This window comes from Melanostigma gelatinosum, assembly GCF_949748355.1.
Source record: "Melanostigma gelatinosum genome assembly, chromosome: 3".
Taxonomy (NCBI): Eukaryota; Metazoa; Chordata; class Actinopteri; order Perciformes; family Zoarcidae; genus Melanostigma; species Melanostigma gelatinosum.
Window position 1 is genome coordinate 25,412,134 of NC_136636.1, and position 23,790 is coordinate 25,435,923.

The window sequence follows — 23,790 nt, forward strand, 5'->3', positions numbered from 1 at the left end:
TGAAAGACAAAGCAGAGTTTAAGGCTCACGCAAGAGTGCTTAGGAGCGCTCTAAAGTTTGAGAGGGTTCAAGCTCAGAAGCTGCAGAATAAACTGAGGCTACATCCACACTAATATTCAGCTTTTTTAATACGAAAAACGCTCTCCGTCCGCACTTAACTCCGCAAACCGGTGAACCTTTAAACATTCGCTCAGTAGGGCTGATAACGCCGCTGACTAAACGCTCCATTAACAGCTGCTTCCTCTGCAAAAATGCAGACTTTAACTGGACAACAGCTGCTAGTAAAGACAACAAGGTCAGCAACACCTGTAATCAGTCGTCCATGTTGAATTAACCTGGTAGTTGAATCAAGGCTGTTTGTGATTTTCCGGAAAAGGCTCACGTGATAGGAGTGTGACGAATCAGGGAAGGACACGTTGTGACTGCTAGGAACCAATCGAGTCACGTACGCGGGTGTGGGTGTCATCGTTTCCAAACTTATGCGTTTATGATTGTCCGCACGAAGAGGCAACCCCGGAGTTTTTAAACGTATCCGTCCTCGGGAGCGTTTCCAAACTCCTCTGTTTTCGGTGCTCGAAAACTCCGGCGTAGTGTGGACGCTCAGTGTAAACGTAGCAAAACATATACGTTTTCAAATGGAAACGTAGTAGTGTGGACATGTTCCTAGGATGAGAATGATCAAATCATGAAATAGATTGAGAGCATGGTGTGGCAATTGAAACATCTACAACCGTCTGTCTCGATAAAATAACATGTATTTGACTGAGAGCACTTCATAGATAATACTGCACAACACCAGTGAAGAGATGCAGCAGCAGAAGAGCAAAGATCTTTTTAATCCACATCTCATCAATAACCACAGTCCTCCTCCTCTTCAGAAAGTTCACAGCAAACCAAATTAGTATAAAGACCCACCACTGTTACTCAGCTCGTGACACAAAGATGTCTTTGTACTGTTGTTTTCCAATGCAGATGTGAATTTGCTGGAGTGGATGACATGTCTGTTTCAGACCACAGTGCCAACTACAGTGTACTTTTGTTCATTTGAACTCTTGTGTGTGTGAGGTCCCCCCTTCCTTCAGTATATAGCTCTACCCTGCTGAGACACAGGGGAAGTCTGCCTTCATAAAGGCCGCCTGACCAATTCTCAACGGGGAAAACATCCAAGACCACGAACACGCCGGCACTGTGGCCAGCCTAGTTGTATTGATTTCTGTCTGCACAGTAAGCCTCTTTCCTCCCCCTTCATCTGATATCTGTGATCTATATATCTATATATGTGATCTCTTTTTATTATGCCAGTTCCCTAAACTTATAGGCTCCACTAATGTCTCGTATTTTGTCTGACATTTAACTGATTGTCAGGTTTTTATGTTCATTCTAGCCAATTTGTATCATGTAGTATCACTGTCAGAAGATCCACCGTGAGCTGGAGGAAGACTCCTGCCGCCCTGCAGTAAATTACTGCTGCTAAGGTCGGTTTGTAATCGGTGTTAAGTGCACCTTTACCGTCTTGATGGATGGAATTGTGCGCGACTGGGCCAGAAGTGTTTTCCAGGTCTTGAAATATGAAGCTGATGACTCCGTGGCTGCTTCAGCTGCTCATTGAACATGATTGTGTGTTAACAACATAAAAAAAGGTCGACAATGCTGCTTTTAGCAACGCTTGCTTTTGGCCTTTTGTTCTACCAAGAGCGTGTTCCCCATCCATCTGAGGAGTCACATGTGCCGAATGTGATTGATTTAGAAATCCTGCTTTCCTCTGTACTGATCTGGGGATTATTTGCTTCCACTGTCGCCTTTTGAGCTGCTTCCTTCACACGCTGTTCAATTTATGGCTGCCACCCACTCTTCCCTGGCTCTGATAATGGCTCTGGCATTTCCATTGAACTCCCAGGCCTTTGTGCATTTCTTACACCTTTTATATTATATAACTTTCACCCCTGAAAGTGAAACCCAGTCGCCAGAAAACAAATGTTGCCATTGTATGTTTCTGCAAAGCATGGAATATGTTGAAAGATGTTTCTGATTGGTTACATTCAGGCAACAAAACTCCCAAGGTTAGAAAAAAATGATGGTTTGGTTTCAAACAATAATGTAACACGGTAATGTCTGCATCAGGAGGAGGTGTGTTAGTGGATGGATGGCTCAAACAAACAGTGCTTTCACCCAGGCGACCACTGGTCCGTGTCCCATGTGAAACCAAGAGCAACATCATTTGTTTGAAGTCACATGTAACTACATTAGTACGTAACATGCTATGTCACGTACATACATTGCATAACAAACTTAATACTAGTTTTAATCCAAACCGTTTCCCAATTTTGACAAAGACTTAATTCTAGTTTCACTGCCGTGAAAACAGTAATTTAATAAATCACATCAATAAATAAATGTGTTTTTCATCCAGATGTTGTCGGGGCACGTGCTCGACTCTCTCCTTGACTCCAGCCCATGTTGATCAATCACTCGTTCTGTGTGACTGGAGGAGAAGCCAAATGCTGGAGCTCGCAATGAAGAAGTAATGAGAGGGGGGGGGGGTTGTGTTTTTACTGGTGTCGGTGCGGTCTTTATTTGATGCCTTATAGACGAGTTTCACACAAATATCGTGGATGTGCTTGAGACACAACGCTACAATGTAATGCATGAATGAGAACATTCTCAGTTCAGGATTTAAAAATAAAGCCACTTTGTAGAAAACAGCAATATCACTGTTTAGAGGAAAATGAGTGTTACCTGCTTCATATCTACCTCATATTTCCAAATCTATTCCACACTTTGACTCCAGGGACCAGTTTCACAAACATATTTTTGACTGGACTGCCAGTCTTTACTTTGATACTCCGTTGATTGGGATGAATTACAAACAACACCAGCTTGTTGCTGCTGTTGTTTCCACATTGTGAGTCTGTGTGTGTGTCTTCTCTGATTGCTCATTAGTCCTCCTCAAAACAGTCAAGAACTGGACAGCAAAGGATCAATGTTCTATTATTAGCATCCATCTGAAGTTTGACTGCTTGTTAAATATAAGTCATACTCAGAATCTTTGTGAAACCTAAATCGATAGTTTTGTTCTCTGAGTCAACAGGGAGGTTCACAATCTAAGCAGTTTGTCACACAAACAGCCCTCTTGAACTCTTCTTTATTTTGGTTTGTCTGACACCTTGTTATAATCCAACTTCTTGATCCTTGTATTGCATTTTAGTTGTATTGTGGTGTGGGTTAGAGGTTCACTGCTGCTAGTTGCTGCCGGATGCACCCAGGCACTTTGTCTGTATATTTTATTACATCTGTTCTGCATTTGTTTATACTTGTGTGTGTGTGGGTGTGTGTGTGTGTGTGTGTGTGTGTGTGTGTGTGTGTGTGTGTGTGTCATGCTCCTGATAGGACAGTACAGGTATTGCAGTAGGCGGGGGTCATCTGTCACGACCCTGGGATCACTCAGAATAAAAATACCAGGAGCGAATGTGGAGTAATTAGACCGCAGCCTCCCAACACACATCTCTTAGCCTTCCACAGTAATGAGCAACAAATCCATGTCAGTAAAGGAGTCATGAAGACCCCATGACACCAATCTCTGCAGCACACAGACGCAGCGCAAAAGAAGAGAACGCAAACATGAGTAGTGAAAAAAAGAAAAGGGGAGAGAGTAACTAACTGGTAGGGCTGGCTGTGGTTGTGTAAGCTACTGGATGGGAGACAGTATATTGATCAGCTGCTTTCCTGCTGTTTTCTGCCTCGTTATCAGATGACACAGACGACTGTCTTTGGTCGAGCTGCACATAAAGATCCTTCACAGCTGCTCTGTGTCGTGAAGGCACGGCACCAGAGAGTGTTTACACTTTAGTTTCTTTGATTTATGCTGTACTGTATGTTCTGTACACAGTGAAAAATAGCCCGTATTTGTTTTTCCTAGATGCTTTTTCTCTGAGAAAAGCATCCGAGACCGCGTTGATGCACGTGCCGTGTTCATTGATGGATTGGAGTATTGGTTGCACATTTCAACCTCTCTCTCCGTGTGTCTATTTCTCCTCCAAGAGTCGGTCCTCCCCAGCACCATGAACAAGATGAAGAACTTTAAGAGGCGTTTCTCCCTTTCTGTTCCTCGCACCGAGACCATTGAGGAGAACGAGTTCACAGAGCAGATAAACCAGCTCAACATATGCCACACCCAAGGTAAGAACCCCCCCGCCCCTATTTCCCTCACTTTTCTGACCCTTTCCTCTCTTTTCATTGCCTTCAGGAGGTTTTGGATGTAAGTAGCACATTTGGACTGGACTTTGGCACATGGATAATTGCAATCAAATGTCTTTTTCTTTTTTTTTTCTTTAGTGCAATGTCTTTTGGTTTAATTTATGATGGTATCAGCGGCTGCAATCCATTCTTTGTGAATTCTGAGAGTTGACGTTGGATTTAAATTGTGCCCCGTGACATCGTCCACGCATTAATGGTGGGAATTGTGTGCTAATATTCTGTACGATAAATTCGGGGAGTGTAACTTTATGTGTTGGTTGTGTGGGTTGCCACACAAAGATGTCTTTTCGTAACTGCACTCTTATCTGAGCGATTTCAGTTTGTTTTTTTTACACGCTGGCAACAGTTGGCAGACAAAACCATTTTACAGCCAATAAGCTGTGGCTTAATTCAGCGCGTTTAAAGTCCTGAAGCCTGAGCTCCTCCACTTCCTTGTGTCTTTTACTCCCCGCGTGCTAATGAACAGCTTGTGTCTAATAATAGAGCGCAAACTGCAATCTCACTCAGCTTTTTAATACCAAATACAAAAGCCTTTCTTTCCTCCCCGTGTCTGTAACAGACCCTCACATATTAACCTGTGGTTTTTTTGGTGGGGGGGTTCTAAGGAGAAGGAGGGTCGTGGTGGTGAGTAGGGGGATAGATGATGCTCGGGAACCGAATGTATCCAGTTTGAGCTTTTCTCGAATGTCTCTGCAGTTTGTATTACACAAAGAGATGGAATAACGATGAGTTGCGTGAATACACAGGGCCGGTAGGATGGTTAAGACTTCCATGCTGCACCATGTGCAGTGTTGTTTATAGTTGTGTGAGGATGGGAATAAAGCGTCTAGGTTTGTTGCTTCATATTTATATTTACTGCAAAAAATAAAACGTCAATAGAAGAAGAGAAGTTGTTGGTGCGGGATGCGAGCTCACTCTAGGTGTGTTGAAATTGTTGAAGTGCACATGCGTGTGAATGTACGCGTGATGTACTGTGATCAAGCGATCTCATCAGACCAGCAGACGTTTAACTCTCCTCTCTTCTATCTACCCGTCCTCTCTCCCCACGTCAGGGATTCTATTGTGCTCCCTCAGCGTAATGCGCTGCATATGCTGCTGTTTGGACATCGCCTGACAAGGATACACTGTATTCCAGCGAACATAGAGGGTAATGCAGTGTATGTTACAGGCATTGCTCACTGTTAGTCTACGAAAAGCAATGCACACTGTATACAACCATGGATGCCGAGGAAGTCGAATGTGACGTAGTAGAAGGAGCCAAGACACTGAACCCAAAGTCGCTCCCGTAGGTGTGTGACTGGTGTGTGAATGTTAGATAGTCGTGATGGCCAGGTGGCACCTTGCATGGTAGCTCCTGCCATCAGTGTATGAATGGGTGAATGATGATATGTGTTAAAGCGCTTGAGTGGTCGGAAGACTAGAAAAGCGTTATAAAAGTACAGTAAATTTCCCATTTAGTTCCATCGTCATTGAACATAGCTATCGGAGTGCTAAATGGATTTTGAGCTTATGAACGATTCTTCTAAAATCAGCTGAGGGGAGGCGCGTAATAGCGGCTCGAGTCTCCGTCTCTCGTTCTCTCTCTCGCTGACTGTCCCTTCTCTGACTTCACCTTGTTTTCCTCCTGTCTACAATGGGGGGAAATGGAAAGTTACAACGAAGAAGCAAGTGAGCTAAGAAACCGTGTCTGTCGCTCTGCTTCAGTACTTTGGACAGCACCACACCTACACACACACACCTCACACACACCTCACACACCTGACACACAACAGTGTTTCCATTATTCTGTAACTAAAGCTAAGCGATGGTCACATGTATCTCGGCCGATAGATGTGTGGTTTTTAATATTTTCTATAGATTTTATAGCAACATACAGCTTAAACAAAGGGGCGTCAATGAGCAAATCGGTTGACGAAAGGCAAGACTTGAGTAATCCGATTTGATTTGTAAAGTCTTGAGCAGACTTTGCTTTGAGGTTTTTAGCCTGATTAGGCTCTCCTCATGGTAACCATGTACGGAGGAAACTTTGTACATAATGCATAATTTGTGTATGCAAATCTTGAGTTGAAGTCGTTCAGTCTTAACGGATCATTGGATTCTCTCATATGGCTGGATCAAACTGACAAAGAGAGTCAATAAGTGTCAGATCAGTGAGCTTGATGAACTGATTAGCATCCCCCTAAGGCTGCACATACTCACATAAGATACGGCAACACGTGAACACAAAAACACACACGTACAATTTCACAACCGCTGATCGAGTCAGACGCGATTGTTTTATTCATACAAACACAGGTGTACTCTTCAGAGCTTCAAAGGTCTGCGTGCGTGTGTCTGTGTGTGAGTCGGTGTCATGAGTGGTAGCCAGGACTTACTGCCACGCTGACGTGAGCGTAATCACATGAGCCCCCGTGAGACGTCAACGCTCCGACGAGAGCTTCTTCCGCCACACAGTTGAAGACTACGTGTCCCTGCAGAGAATGTGCTGCACGAAGCAAGTCCTGAAGTCAGTTGATTAAATAAAAGATTTAATTATGACAACCTCAGACATAATGACAGTGTTTTTACATGTGTTTTTATTTATTATATCTTTTTAAGGGTTTTTTCCACACGTCCACCTGAACAGCATGCTGTTACTGGGTGACACAACAGGTGAATAGGTTACTGTAGGTCTCACCATGAAACTTACCCAGTTACTCAGTATTGAGATTAAGTTCGTTTTTGTACGACAAGTTTTCGGGAATTTAAAAAAATGCAAATGTGACAAGATTTCAATATGTGCTAGTTGGCATTTTGTTGACACATTAGAGTCAAAGTTTTTTACAGAAAGAAATGTGGATATCTCTTTGTATCACTTTATATATCAGAAAATACTGTCAACAGCTGTACAAAAAATTCAAACTACATTATTATGTAGTAATAATAATAATGTTGTATGAACTAACCCCTCTGTAAAATCCTTCAGAATATAGAGAGGAATGAAACTGTAACGTTTGGTGAATGTAAGTGTTTTCTGGCTCAGAGTCTGAGAGATATACTTGTTTTGAGGAAAAATATCAAACCCTCTTGCACACAGTTGCACAAAGTCACAAAGCCTTTATTGCCAAGCAGGCGAGATTTTCTTATCTTGGTTAAGTTGACTGGCTGTTGTCCAAAACACACTGCCACATGGCTTTTACAGGAAAAGCACCGTGAGCCACCATTCCCGCTCACTGTAACCGCAGTTTCAGATGGAAACGCTACAACATCATCACGTGGCGTTACCATATTTGGATTGTGTTTTCCCAGAGATGTCTAGCAGGCATCCATCTGTATCTCTCAGCAATCAGGCACAGTGTGTCATGTCAGCGTCGCCTTCACTGACTCTAATTAGCATCAGGAGATCAAAGGAGCGGTGTAGCTGTGATATTCAAATGACTAACAAACGGGTTGTCATTTCATCCCCCCAGCCCATTGAGACTGTCAATCAATCTGGCTAAGACGTCGTATTGTCATTGATACACCAGCAGCTTGTTTTATTAGATGTGTGTGTGTGTGTGGGTTTAATTGATACACCTCTGTTGAATTTCCTCTAGTATGAGAGAATATGTCATGCACGTTATATAAATGTTTGTGAGTGTACATATAAATCGGTGTGTGTTGAGGGGGAGGCTGTAAGGAGACATATGAGACTTTCTCCTTCACATCGACTCCTGCTTCCCTTGTTAGCCATTGTCCCCATGAAAACAAGGGCTTAAAGTGTTTGGTGCCTCACCCTAATAGGGAACGCCCAGAAGACACCCGATGAAATAGAGACACATGTTCATTTCACAACCCACACTTTGCCGTACCGGTGAGGCCGGCCGGCGCTCGCTATTGAAACGGCAGATCAAACGGCAGCTGAAACCATCACGGCGTGGTATTCAAAAGACACCGAGCAGGCATCAAACGCACACATCGCACACAGTGTTGAGTGGTGAGGATCAAAAGGCCATTCTTCCCACCACGGTGGCTGGAGAGCTGTAACACTGCAGTGCTGGTGCTCCAAGTATATCGTTCGCCTCAGCTGCCTCCTCTGTAGTCTTGATGAGACTCGTCTTTGAAAACAAGAGGCTGAGAGTCCATTGCAACGATCAGCCATCTCAAGCAGCATTTTGTAGTCTGCAGTTGCATTTCTGACACGCGGCATGTTAGCTATGGCGTAGCAACGGAGGCTAACCCTTAACACAGAACTATAAATCTTTCTTATGTTTGAGGCACTTCAGAAACAGTGGCACTATTGCCCAGCAGAGAACACTTCACCTGTAAAAAGTCACACTTATATCATGGTCTTTGAGGATTGATAAGAAAGAGGCTAAAATGCTCTGGACAGCTGAAGGACTGCAGAGTTTACTGACAATTCTCAGTATCCGTCACTAAGTGTGACCTCATTGTTAGACATCTTGAAAAAAATATAATATTTTCTTTCTGCTAAGATGATGTTGTAGCCAGTTAGCTTAGCTTATCTTAGCATAAATACTGGAAACAGCTCTGTACAAAGGTAACACAACTCACCAACCAGCACCTCTAAAAAAAGCTCTCTGATTCACATGGCATGTCTTGTTTGTTTGATCTGTAAAAAAAGATGTAAAATTAAGTATTGAAGTTGCTCAGGAAAGAGACATTTAGAAGAGTTGATTTCATTGAAAAATTGTCGTTGACATTTTTCGCTTTATCTCCACTGGGATGTGAGGGTCAGATGTATAGCTTCCTATATGTATTTATATGGACATCAGAGGGTGAAGTTAATAGTCATACAACCTATTTTCATGACAAGAAAGCAGTCTTTGGTGCATATCATTTACATTTGTTGGTGATTTGTCTCCTTATCTTAATAATGACAGACATACCGTTGGACTTTCAATATATAATTCTTGTGTGTTTTATTGAGCAAAGGTATTGATGCAATCTTTGCTTTTTTGTATGTATTTAACTGTCTGTGAACATATTCCTTGACATCATTATTTCCAGAGGTACATGTGATGCATGCATCCTAGAGGGAACTTTTGCTGTGTTTCTTTCGAGGGGCAGTCGCCCACCCTGAAGTGTGTGGGGCTACTCAACTTTTTAGGGCCTTAGTTCCTCTACTACTATATGACATTCAGCACCCCCATATAGCCAGAATTGAATGATCCTTTGCTTCATAAGCAGATTTTCCCGCCACTGCGATGGTTCAACTGTGAGATTGGCAGCTGAAGCAAGCTGATAAAACATTAGATTTGCAGTCACCTCTAAATAATAATTAAATCGATTGCTTTCATATGTAAACTGTTCTAAACGCAGCGGAATGACGCGTTTGCTTCCAGAGAAGCTTGCAGTGTCCTGACGCACCATTGTTCTTTCTGTCCTTTGTCGTCCATCTGTACATCTGCAAATGTCGAGTGCTTACGTCTCTCCTCTGTCAGGCCTGACTCCGGACAGGCTGGGTCCTCCATCTTATGATGTCAGTCCTTTGAGTCCAGAACCAACAACACCGGGGGCCGAGTCTCCGTCACATCACCACTTCCACGACAAGGCCCAGCTCAGACGTTTCTCCATGGAGGTAGGTAGCAAAGGGGCCACTGTAGGAGGACACAGGTTAATATGGCGGATGAGGGGTTAACAGGCGACGTGTTTAATTTGGTTTCACGTTATGCTGTAGTCACATGCCGCCACAGTGATTCTGGATTCATGTGTTGCCCATTGAGCACTGATTGGAAACTGTCAAGGTTCAAGTGCACGTTAAAAGCATTCAAAATCAGCCCGACACAGATACCAACAGTGGCGCATGCAGTTTGTTCTCCTGTTGAAACTCTTCCCCGGGAGTCATTTTTTTTCATTTCCACCTCTGCCAGCTCAATTTGGATGAGTCACCTCGAAGATTTTATCCCTCCCCAAAGGACCAGACTTTTTCTTTATTGGAAATGTGAGAGAATTCACAGTTCCACCTTTTCATAAAAAGTCCCTGTGGAGCGAGTGTGATTCACTTGGAGTCTCTCATGCTCTAATGTTGCGACAGTAACATGGGAGCTTAGACAATCTGGATGGCTTCCATCAACAAGCGTAGGAAACATACATTAAGTTCCTCTTTCAAAGGGGTTACAAGTTGTAACTAATGGCTGGTTAATGGTTAATTAATGCATTATAGGTCAGTAAGCCATTACTAAGGGCAGTTTTATGGTTTCCAAACTGGGAAAAAGCTCTTTAGCTGGTGTATAACGTCTTCTAGCTATCGCTTTTCCTAATTGATCAGGACGACCTTTCCAGTGGACAGTTCAACCACTTACCCCTCTGGAAAAGGGCTACAGACAGGGGCGGACTGGCCATCGGGGATACCGGGGTAATCCCCGGTAGGCCGACGGGGTTTGGGCCGGTCCAATACCGGACCACCTCCATCATCAACCGGCCCTCACTCTGAGATCGCCGACCCAGACTGTATTCTATGCTTCACAGAACACGTTAAATTTACTCAAATACTTAAAGCTCATAGTCACTGACGAAGATTTATACTACTCCTCGCGATCTGTATTCACACTCGTGGTTTCCATCTGCGAGCCGGCAGCACCCCTACACACACACACACTCACACACCCAGCATGCAATCTGCCCCAAAGAGGCGGGTCTATGAAGCAGTTTAGCCAATGATGCTTTAATGCTGATTAAAGATATAAATGAGTGAAATACAATTTAGCCAATCAGCGTCCTCAAATAGATTCAGCGCCGTGGAGCGACGAGGGGTTTTCTTTCATTTCATTTTTCCAAATTGTGTGTGTTGCGTTTGTTGTAAACTCGAATTAAAGGTACCCTGAATATAGTTAGATTGTATAGTTTCCTGTTAAAGGGAATTATTACGGTAACCCTCAAGTTATTAAAGGGAAATAGAAAACAGCCCTACCTAGAACATGTGCACCAGCGCCACTGCGTATAACCATCTGATACTATCCCAGAGTTCAGCATATTCATCTAGCAAACGATACCTACCTTGGAGTGTTACAATAGCCAGTATCATTTTATTCAATGTGTCCATCCGGGCAAATTGGTGGATCCAAATGTTATAAAAAAAACATATATGATGCAATTTCTTTGTAATCATCCAAAATAATGTTAAGTGTATGGTATTTTTCCAAGTAGGCCACTGACTGGTCGATACGTGCGATGCATTGAGTGGGCAACGCGCCGTGTATTGAGTGGGCCGGTCTGACAGTAACTCCCGGGCCACTTTTTTCCCCCAGTTTGCTCCTGGCTACAGAGCAAAATTTATTTAATAACGCGTTAACATTTACAAGCCCAGATTTAACTTATTGCTGAAGTGGACGAGCCCCTCATTAATTAATGACTTCTTAACATTTAAAAGCCTTGCACATCCATGGCACACCCACGCAGGTGATATCACTTCTGACCGATTAGCCTCTTCTTACGACTGAGTAGGTCAGAACAGACTGCGACATGCAGTTCTCAGCATTGCGCCGCTCACCTTCACCCTAAGCAAAGGTCCAATCAATCAAACGATGAAAAACACCTGTGTTGGGGGTGTTCTGGGCCTTTATTAGTGCAGACGTGATGGATTATCAAATGAGAATGCCATGGCACTTCATCACCTTCTAGAAAGTCATCACGTTTGCAGTTATAGGGAGGGATGTGACCCATCCACGGACGAGCCAAACCCAAGAACCGCCCACGGACCGGAGCAAACCATTGGCGTATAAAGAGAACTGGATACAGCGTTAGAGGTGGGGACCAGTTCAGTTCCTGTGAAAGTTGCTGAGTGATGCATGAAGCCAAAAAAGTCTTCCAAGTAAAAAATCCCCCTTCAGGCAATCGTCCACATCCATGGAGCCCATAGAGCAAGCGCACTAGTGATTCTTTTTAACCCCACCTCCCAGCACTCGGTCCAGCCTTGTTCCCATGAAAAGAGGAAGTAAATAACTCTAGATTCGGCTAGTAGTGTATTTTCCAACCTTACGGACCGAATAATTTAAATAAGGGCTATTCAAGTGATGCTACCAGGGAAGTTGATTTACCTCAAAATAAACTATCTGCTCATTTCCAATCCCGAACTCTTTCAATATCAGTCTATGGGAAGAAGTCTTTTGGGCCCAATGGCATGAAGTGACGAATCTGGAAGTTCTAACTCCACTGTTAGGCCACTTTGTCAAATTTGCTTCAAAGCCCGGCAATCTTCCTGGGCACTTGGAGCGAACCTGCCCCAATCGGACCGTTTCGGGTTCAGCCACGTCTTTCCGTTTGTTTGCTGGACACGGCGTATCTCCACCGTTTTGATTTGTTAGTAGGAGGACACAAATGCAGGACACATGCCAGGATGCAGATGAAGGTTTATTGCAATGATTAGGCCTATTGTTAATGGAGATGGGTTGAAGAAGGGGGATGTGAGAATGGGGAATGGCTGGACATGACCACACACACACACACACACACACACACACTTACACAGATGGCATCTGTATCATCTCCTCTGTAGACAAAATTTGTATGTGTGCACATCCTGAGAAAATCCTCTTCTTCCTTCTCTGCATATAACAATTGCCCTCGTTTTTCATTCTTGTTGTAACTGACATGTTTGAATGTACGTGATAATGCACATTTCATTAATAAAGCCATTATTTACACCTTCCATAAAGTATGCCCAATAAGAATGTGGTACCATGTACAGAAAGGGTATTCATGATAGCGCCAGATCAGCTAAAGATATGCCACAAGGTCCGACTGTACTAAAAGATTCACGATCTGTAAACGTCGGCTGAACTCTTCCCCCACCAACCTACAGGACGTCAGTAAACGCATGTCTCTGCCCATGGACATCCGCCTGCCTCCGGAGTTTCTCAAGAAGCTGCAGCTGGAGAGTGAGGAGCCACCGCTCTGCAAACCTCCCAGCCGCATGTCTCGACGTGCTTCCCTGGTAAGTGCCTTACATCACTACGTATTTGTATAGCCATCATATATAATCATGTTGACAGTGGTTATATTTCATCTCATATTCACCTCTGTAAGGCTGGTTTGTTTATCTCATCTTACTGACCATAAATCGTGTTGCAGCAACCGTTCTTGGCTTCTTGTTTGTTTCACAATGCATTTGATCGATTACCCTCAACCAGTGAATATCCCGGCTCATATTTCAGAGCAAATTTCATCTCCGCAAATTACTAGTGTTCTTATCTTGCCTTCCTGCTATTATTATATGTTTTGTCCTCCTGGATTAATGTTATTATGAGGCATCAATCAGGCTGATTCAGTGAAGGAGGCTTTGCGCAATCAACTAATGTTTGCCAAGATGATATATATATATATATATATATATATATATATATATATATATATATATATATATATATATATATATATATATATATATATATATATATATATATATATATATATATTCCATGGTTTAATCAGAGGAGAGAATCGTAACGATCTACTTTTTTTTCTTCGTGTCTCTAGTCCGACATAGGCTTTGGGAAACTGGAGACATACGTGAAGCTCGGCAAACTGGGTGAGGTACGTCTCCACCGCTGACTCACTCATTCACCTTTTAACACGCGGTCGATGCCGATGGTAACTTGAAGATAGAGGCCACTTCATCGGGCACGGCTAAGGCATCTCTCTGGTGCATAGTGCCAACCAATGCGGCACGGTGGCAGAGTGGTTAAGATCACTGCCTCACAGTAAGAAGGTACTGGGTTCGCTTCCCAGTCAAGGTTTCTGGTTTCGATTCCTGGTACAACCTGTGTTGAGTTTGCATGTTCTCAGCCGTGGCCGCGTGGGTTTCCTCCGGGCGCTCCGGTTTCCCCCACCTCGGAAAAACATGCAAAGGAATGAATGGTGAATGCTTGGTGTGAATGCGAGTGAATGCTTGGTGTTGGTCGGAGGGGCCGTTGTGCACAAATTAGTTGCCACGCTTCCGTCAGTCTGCCCCAGGGCAGCTGTGGCTACAGACGTAGCTTACCACCACCGGTATGACTGGGCGAATGGTGTGCATGGAACCTTGTAAAGCGTCCTTGAGTACTTAGAAAAGCGCTATATAAAATAAAGAATTATTATGTAATATGATGATCATGAGGCTTATTGTGAGTCAAGACACATTTGGGTTTGTTTACATGCCAAAACACTACTAACAACAGTATACCCGTGGGCCTTGCGTTTGTTGGGATGCAGCACGAATAAAAACACGGCATTCACACCGTATGCTGTTACATGTTTTACTCTGCACAAAATGATCGGTCCTTCGAGGGCTTTAAAGATTGCACGACACAGCACCTAACAACCCACAGGTTTTATCTGAGAACAGCTGCTGCCTGAAGGAGAGAGGGAGGATTAGTGACGGAAGCTGTGTGCCTTAGTCCCAGTCACAAGGCTCAGCAGCAGATAACAGCGGTGGCGAGTGGAAAAAAGAGAGAATAGAGCTGCTTTTGTAGTCGATTGTCACGACTGGTCCACAAAGGCACAGTATGGTTAATACGCGGTGGAAGACAGTGTTTTACACATGTGGCCATTATAAAAGCACCTTGTTTACTGCTGCTCCTTTTATACCCGGAGGGTTTTTCCTCTATTTTCATCTTGCAACACCTAACAACATAATGACAGAGGAACTGTCAGCAGTTCAATACCAGGATAAATAAAGGATAATCATGAGCTGTGATACATCGATCATCAGAAATAATCCCTGAGGAAATAAATAAGCATTAAATGAATGGATTAAATCCAAGCCTGTTTGAGCAGCTTGCATTATGTAATGTTTTGAGGCTACTCGTGTATCGCAGAGGTCAAAACTTCAAACCTCATTCAGTCAGCTGGAAATCAATGATCTGTTGCCATTTATGGTTATTTGCTGTGGATGATGAGAGGATTTCAATCAAATTAACTTCTGTGGCTATTAATAGAAAGAAATTACATACCTGCGGGTATTCGAGCAGCAGCTTGTTAGAATATATTATTATCAGAATGTCACCTGTGTGTGTGTGTGTGTTCATAGGGGACGTATGCCACAGTGTTCAAAGGGCGAAGCAAGCTAACAGAGAACGTGGTGGCGTTAAAGGAGATCCGGCTGGAGCACGAGGAGGGAGCACCTTGCACTGCTATCAGAGAGGGTACACACACACACACTCACTTACTGCAAGCTAGTATTGCCCATGTAATCATTCATCATAAAGTACATAGTGAGAGATTTTACCTTTTGGAAATGAATTATTCTGAGTTGTAGAAATCTCCCCTGATTCCGACCTGTATTCATTTCAACTTCTGTATCTGAAATCCATACCTCATAGTGACAAAATGAAGTATACTCCAAACAGTCAGTGTGCAAAACAAAACACTGCTGATGGACACTTTTGTCCCACAATGCAATGCACAAATGAAATGGAATAACTAATCAGCTGGGAATATTTTAAAGTAAATGTAGATGGCGGTGAAACAGCTCCAGGAACAGCACATAAAACATCAAACAACTAAATATTAGATTTTCGTAAAAAGTTTTGCTGTGTCTTTATTAAGTCGTCTTTATTAAAAGTTAAAGGGTAACTTCAGGATTTTTCAACCTGTACCCTACTTTCCCATGTTTTGTGTCTAAATGACTACGAGGAACAACAATATTTGAAATGGGTCCAGTACTAAGTGAGAACGCTCCCCATTAGTCAACATGGGAAAATAGGGTCCATGATAAGTCATTGATTATGATACTTACTGCAACAGTAAACTATAAAGATCAGTACACTGTCATGAATTAGAATGTAGTGTGGAATTGGAACATTTCTGCGGTAGCTTTAAGTTCAACCCCAGATACGATGACTTCCAGAGGCATTTACAGGATTCAGCAGCCGAGTTTAGACTAAACCACAACTCGACTCATCTCTCTTCCTGTCCACCCAGTGTCCCTACTGAAGAACCTGAAACACGCCAACATTGTCACGCTGCACGACATCATCCACACCGACCGCTGCCTCACTCTGGTGTTCGAGTATCTTGTGAGTACAGCATCGGCAGCTCAGCACGCAGGTGTTTGGAAAAGGTGTCGACCGCACATCAATGGACTATGGGTAGATTTTGAGTCTGGACTGTGGCTGTTGTGTCTTCCAGGACAGCGACCTGAAGCAGTACTTGGACAACTGCGGGAATCTCATGAGCATGCATAATGTCAAGGTGAGCCACCCACATGATTCAGGTGTCAAACACTACTGACTGTGTACCAGAGAAATTGACGTGTATTGGTTTACATCTCTGCAAATACATCAACCCAACACGTCCTCATACCTAAAGGACCATAAGGACAGAAAAGGTTGTTATCTAATGACTCACAAAACGACATCTAAGACCGCTCTAACGTTTTAAACACGTGGTTAAAGTTGTTGAACGGAAGTACTAGGTTAAGTTCATGAAAAAGAGCGTACTACATCGTTAATGTCATGGTTACATTCTAATGATGTTAAGTACATTTTGGTTTCACACGGGACAGGAACAGCGGTCTGCTGGGTAAAAGACCTGTGTTTCTTTGACCCATCCTACCACTCCGACCTCTTCCTTCTGTGGACTTTGTCGCTCTTTATACTACGTCCTCTCGCTTCCTCCTTTGCTCCTGTCATAATTACTACTGCCACTGGAGGTAATGCAAGTTTTAAGACACTTCTGCATTGGCTTCACTTGGCAGAACCGGAGGTTGCCACCTGGCCAAAACGCAAATATTTAAGCAGAATTATTTTCATGGCATTTTGTATCGTAAAGACGGAGGGCTGGAATTACATTTTTAGAAGATTTACTTTGGGTTTCAGATTCAGTTACAGGCGTTCACAGGCAGAAGGAGTTAAACCAGATGAGGGTAGACTTGTATTTTTAAGATTCATATTCCATTGTAATCATAAAGATGTGTAATTTTTACTCCTCATCATTTTCTGTTTGTTCCCCAACAGATCTTTATGTACCAGCTGCAGCGTGGTCTGTCCTACTGTCACAAGAGGAAAATCCTCCACAGAGACCTAAAGCCTCAGAACCTGCTCATCAACGACAAGGGCGAGCTCAAACTGGCCGACTTTGGTAGGACAAACCTCCCATTCACATAAAGCATACACCAACATCACGAAATGCAAAGGTGGTTGTACAGACGCAGACACTCTGTAATGAGATAGCAGCTTACATGCCACAATCGCTTTTCTATTATATTTCGCTGCCACTCGCCGACCTTCTGTCCCCACTACTTTTGCACCCTTACTTGCTGTATCCTAGCAACTGTGCCCCTCTCTCTGAGTTTTCTCAATTTTGTGCAGGAAGTGGGGAGATCACCAGCACTCCCTGACTATTTAAGTGATATGAGCCGATAGAGGGACTAATCCAACATTTTTCATCATTAACACAATGTGTACATTTTTGGGCGATTATTATATGAGCTGTTACTGACCACACCTCACGAGTGTTATCATGCTCTGTTACAGTGTTACCCCACTATATGAGAGACGTGGAGACACACAATGTTTGTCATTGCGAAGGAATTTTGGTACAAAGGTATAGTACCAAAGTGAGTAACAATGGCTGTTTGCACTAAAAGTGTTAACCTGGTGGCGGAAAGGATGACATAAAAATACTAGTTGTTTCCATGTAGGACCGAGGACAGACAAGACGCTACAGTTACTCGCTATCGTCTCTTACGGTACAAGTGGTATCACAAGACAGGACAGGCTGGGACTAGCTTAGTAGTCATAGCCATTTCAGTATATATCTCTGCAACACAATGCATTAACGTCTTTGACATAACATTGTCACCTCTTCCCATGCAGTTGATCATTTTCATTTTTGAATGTTTTAAATTAAAGTTCTGGCCGGATCTTACACATTGCGCCTTCAAATCCTAACCAAGTTGTGTTTTCCAGGTTTAGCGAGGGCCAAGTCCGTCCCCACCAAGACCTACTCCAACGAGGTAGTGACTCTATGGTATCGACCCCCTGACGTGTTGCTGGGCTCTACAGAATACTCCACACCCATTGACATGTGGTGAGTACATCGAAATGGATATTTGATGATTAGTAGTCAAACATGTACTTGCCTACCAATACAGTGGCACCAGCAAATGATAACTCCGGCCTTGTGGATGAATGGATAGATATTGGTTAGCATCAGGTATCCAACCCGGTAAAATGGATCGCATCTTTCTAAGATTATTACCAAACATGAAAGCTGCAGGAAACTCTACAACTAATCAAACTGACAATGCATGCAAACAGGGAATTAAGTAGTATAACAGCAAATTGTGCAAAAATAAAGGTATTGACCCAGTCAGAATTTCACCAGTGTTAAACTTGTTTTGCAAATGTAAAAATCATATAAATTACGGTTATTAACTGTGTAATTTCCTGCTCAAAGCGGTTGCTGCCCCACCATTTCTTTCCCAACTTTGGCGTCACTGAGCGTATTGTTGAGCAGCACTTCAGTCAGGAGTGAGGAAACAACCTTGCCATCTTTGATATAACATGGTTTACTTTAATGGAAGAGAACTCTGTTGGTTGGAGAGTATCATTTTTAAAGTCTGCTGAGTTTATCATTTTAATATTTTTAACATTTCTAAATTACGGGACGTGTTCTTTTGCAGCCCTGTGATACGAAGTATGTGGCTAATTGTTTGCGATGTAGGCTATATCATTTTTTGTTAGCCATACCATGTCATATTGCTTTGTTTTTTTACAAGCATATTAATTTGCAAGTTAAGAACTAATATCTAAAAATCTATCTGTGCAGAAGTTTGGCATCTCTGATTAGCCTACCGGTAGTTTTAACCCTCAGGTTGAGTTTTACTTGGTAAATCAGATGAATGTCTTCCAACTTGAGGATCGACCAGGACGCCCATGAATCATTCATGCAAAATCTCACAGGTTATTAGCAGGGAGGTGAGTCACTAGTCATACAATGGAGCCTATCTCATTCGAATCTTCCCCTATGTATTTATGCTCATTAGCAGTCCGCCGTGGCTAGAAACTCGCACCGCTCTGAACCACCGAGGATTAAATGTGTCTCTCTAGCAGCACGACGGCCCTTTATGAGCTCACCTAGCTACACGTCCTCTTATCAGACCGCAGGGCGCCTTTTCAACGTCCTGCATCGAACAAAAGGTCACTCACGCCGCACATGTTTGCACTTATGATCAGCGCTCTTTAAAGTGTGTGTGTGTGTGTGTTCTGTGTGTGCTCCTGTTGTTTTGGTCCTCCTCCCTGCATGTTCACCTCCTCCCTCCTCTTTCAGGGGCGTGGGCTGTATCATGTTCGAGATGGCAACGGGTCGTCCCATGTTTCCTGGTGCAACAGTGAAGGAAGAGCTACACTTAGTTTTTAGGCTCATGGGTAAGATGGCAGCACATTATGATAGTATTCTACAGGCCTGGCTATGGAGTAAGAACAAGTGGTAAAAATGACAGTGTCAGTGACAGCAGGCAATTGTACATTTCTTTGTCTTCCAGGCACTCCAACAGAAGATACCTGGCCTGGGATCAGTAGTAATGAGGAGTTTAGGTCTTATCTCTTTCCTCAATACAGACCTCAAGCTCTCATCAACCATGTGCCCAGGTAACACAAACAGGTTTTATACCATGGTCTGGGTGAATACTCTATTCTGATTGGCTGCAGGGTGTCCATTGATTCCTGATAAAGGACACCTACTAAGCAGTTCCGGTGAAACAGCACTTTTCTTATTATTTAATGTCTTGTGTTGCAGGCTGATCTCATCGAGCATTCGTAGCAATACCTTAAAAAATAATGCGCCGTAATCCGTAGATACATTTCATGGGATATCCCGTAATCTTGAAACAGGAAGTAAAAAGACAGTTAAAGCAGAAACTGGACGGGCTGGATTAGAGGTGGATAGGTCCAATCAACGATCATTCAGCCAGGAGACCACTGTTAGCTCCCCATGAAACGAGAAGTCAGGGACGATCTTTTCCTCAACCTAACTAAGTAGGTCCGTTGCCTAAACCTAACGAAGTCATTTCACAATCTCATCTTAAACCTAACCAAATAGTTTTGTTGCTAAACCGAACTCGGAAACGCACGAAAAATGAGGAGTAACTTTTCATACGAAACGTATGAGGATACGTTGCATATTTAGTTTGGTCGTATTTCTTTTGTTTTTTCACAAGTGTAATGCTTTTATACTATCTGTGGTGGGGGTTTTTATGTTTTGGACACATTTCTATTCTGGTGGACAATTAAGTTATATTCTAAAGAGCTGAGAAGGGAGAAGGGTATTCGTTTCTTCATTTAGCTTCATCATGAAACTGATGTTGCTTTTAATAAAAAATGAATCAGCCAGAGCATTTTGGGCGTCATTTTGGGGTATTTTCAGCGTGTAATCGTTCCCCGAATAGTGATAACTGAACCTTTTTCTTTGCCTCCGTCAGGTTGGACACAGAGGGTATCGACCTGCTGTCTGCTCTGCTCATGGTATGACGCGAGAGCACAATGACCTTCTCTCCCCCGGATACAGGGCCGAACTGAACTGTGATTTCAGAGACGGTCTAATCAGCCACTTTTGTATTGTGATTGCAGTATGACACCAGAAGGAGAATCTCCTCTGAAGACTCTCTACGACACTCCTACTTCCTGAGTCTGGGGAACAACATACTTAATTTGGCAGACAGTAAGAAATAAACATACACACACACACACACACACACACAAAAACACACAATGTGAACACATCTTTAAAGCCTCTTGGGTGGATTTGAAGTCTAAAAGCTTTTGGCAACTCTGGCTGTGAACAGCGAACTTTCCTTTAACTGAAAATGTGCTATTTTTCCATTTCAGCTGTGGCCTTTCTAAAAGCCATAGTTGAACCGTGTTTTGTTAGGTCAATTTGCATATTCTGACCAAAAATTGCACAGAAAGTGCACGGAAATAAAGGTCTGACAGGTTTGTTTAAAAAGCTCTGGGTTGTAGTCGGTATACAAAGTTTTCAACCTATTTTCTCCTCCTCTCCTCTCCACAAGAGGGTTCCTTGTTGTAACACAGGTAAGCACATACATAAATACAGAGGAGAATGTACAAATATAAAGACAATTTTAATCTGTTCTTAAAACACAGTGCTCTTTATTATTCAACATTTTTAAAATAGATGTTTTTCGCCAGGTTTTGCACAACAGAATCCTCGCTAAAATGTACACCACTTAACAAGGGAGAGGCTTCAGCTGAATGCTGCAGGGGGTACTGTGGGACACGCAGCTTGCAACCTCTATGATAGTAACAAATGAGCAAAAACACACTCGGGGAGGGAACACACAAGAGTTGACAGAAAATGCTAACTTGCTGTACAATATTCCACATAGTAACGCTGCCCCACCACCACTCCTTACAATACTCCACTAAATATATACGACGGCAATTACAACTACAATGCCTAAAAGAACCAGAATGGAGCAGAGCACATAGTTTAAATAAATGAACAGTCTAGAACAGCTTGCTCAAGCGGCCATAGACAAGACCAAACTGCAGTGAAAGGCAGACAAATGGCAAAAAAAATAATGAGCAAACTGCAACTAAAAGCAGGGCAACAAAATAGGAAATAACTAGAAGCAGGCTCATAAGGCAACATCAATCGAGACAAGACAAAAGTCTTGGCTGACTTCCCACACCCAGGAATATCCCTGCACCCAACGGCTCAATCTCCAAGCCTGATACTTGTACATGTCCGACACACAACCCCAAGAACAAACCTTGAGACGTGGTGAGATAAACCTGTGAACAACCTTCTCCAGATCAAGGAATGACACAAACCGGTTTGATTTTGGTGATAGTACACAATTGGTACAAACAGGACTGGGAAACCTAATTTACGTGGAGGTACTGTCTTTTTTTCCCCTGCTCCTAAGTCATTCTCTGTCCCCTCTTTGTTTTAGCCGCTTCGGTGTTTTCCCTCAGAGAGCTCCAGCTCCAGAAGGACCCAGGCCACCGCAGCTCAGTGTTTCAGCCTCTAGGTAAGGTTCCTGCTACGCGATCGCAAGAGATGGTATGACCTTACTACGAGTCACCGTTATTCCAAGCCACTCATTTCTTCACATAGTGGGCAACTGTAACAGCTCTGTGCATAAATTGGGGTCCAGCATTAGACTTGGTGATGAGAATGTGGTGCACAAAATGCATCATGGGTGCATGCTAATGCATTCACGGTTGTTTTTTCATAGTCGATAATTTCATATTACACATGAGAAGCCTGACAAATTAAAGGTTTTGAGTCTAATTATGGGATACAAACTTTGTAAGTGTGCTGAACTGCCTGCGATGTAACGGATTTCAAAGCAGCTCTGTTTTGTTCCGGACCACAACATCTGAAATGTTGACGAGTCTGCAGATGTACTTTGCTAATTAGCAACGCTCTGCAAGAAGCTGGCACGCTGACTTTGTTTACTGTGACACAATAACACAGATACAAGTCTCAGAGGAACTGAAAAGAAAATTAAAATAAACAAGGACTTGTCTCAATGCAAATGACTATCACCCATTTATATACTCTAATATCCCTTCATATACCTATGATTCTAGCTATGTCTTTATTTTTAATCTGGTTAAGCTCATGTAAAGCTTTCATGCCTAACTCATAAAAATGACATGGGAAAAGGGTATTTTAAGATAGAAGCATGAGTCATTGCTTTCCAAGGCAAGGCAAGTTTATTTGTATAGCACATTTCAACAACAAGGTAATTCAAAGTGCTTCACATAAAACCATTAAAAGCATCAAAACATAAGGCAAAAGAAAAGGAGATTTAAAAACAATTAAGAACATTCATTAAAACATTAAAAAAACTGCAAGAAATAAAATGCAGTAGTAAAATGCAGAAATGCAGGAAATTGATTAATATATGAATTGAATGTGGTTCAATTAAAGGCAGCAGCAAACAGAAAAGTCTTCAATCTTGATTTAAATGAGCTGAGGGTCTCAGCAGACCTGCAGCTTTCTGGGACTTTGTTCCAGATATGTGGAGCAGAAAAACTGAACGCTGCTTCTCCATGTTTAGTTCTGACTCTGGGAACATAAAGTAGACCGGTCCCAGACGACCTGAGGGGTCGGGATGGTTCATAAGATAGCAGCAGATCAGAGATGTATTTTGGCCCTAAACCATTCAGTGCTTTGTAAACCAACAGCAGGATTTTAAAGTCAATTCTTTGTTGGACAGGAAGCCAGTGCAAAGACCTCAGAACTGGAGTGATGTGGTCCACCCTCCTGGTCTTAGTGAGGACTCGAGCTGCAGCGTTCTGAATCAGCTGCAGCTTTCTGACGGTCTTTTTACAGAGACCTGTAAACACACCGTTACAGTAGTCCAGTCTGCTGAAGATAAATGCATGGACAAGTTTTTCCAAATCCTGTTGAGACATAAGTCCTCTAATCCTTTATATATTCTTCATATAGTCTTCATATATTCTTCCAGAAAAATATACCATATTATCTGTTTCAATTGGTGCCTGTTAACACTGAGTAATCATCATTTAAGTGTTTAAACTCAAATGTGCCCCTCTGCAGGTCGAGGAAAGAACCGAAGGCAAAGCATCTTCTAGAAGTCAC

General features: G+C 42.8%; 1 protein-coding gene across 1 annotated transcript; it reads left to right on the plus strand.

Moving 5' to 3' along the window:
- Positions 1 to 4,058: 4,058 nt before the first annotated feature.
- On the plus strand, positions 4,059 to 23,790 carry cdk18 (cyclin dependent kinase 18; the record flags this gene model as incomplete). Its single annotated transcript, XM_079296975.1, has 15 exons — positions 4,059 to 4,176; positions 9,678 to 9,814; positions 13,037 to 13,168; positions 13,711 to 13,767; positions 15,242 to 15,356; positions 16,135 to 16,229; positions 16,342 to 16,404; positions 17,169 to 17,292; positions 18,123 to 18,243; positions 19,486 to 19,583; positions 19,700 to 19,805; positions 20,636 to 20,678; positions 20,784 to 20,874; positions 22,130 to 22,207; positions 23,749 to 23,790. 15 exons carry the CDS (start codon positions 4,059 to 4,061, stop codon positions 23,781 to 23,783), a joined length of 1,413 nt encoding a protein of 470 aa, XP_079153101.1. The 3' UTR covers positions 23,784 to 23,790.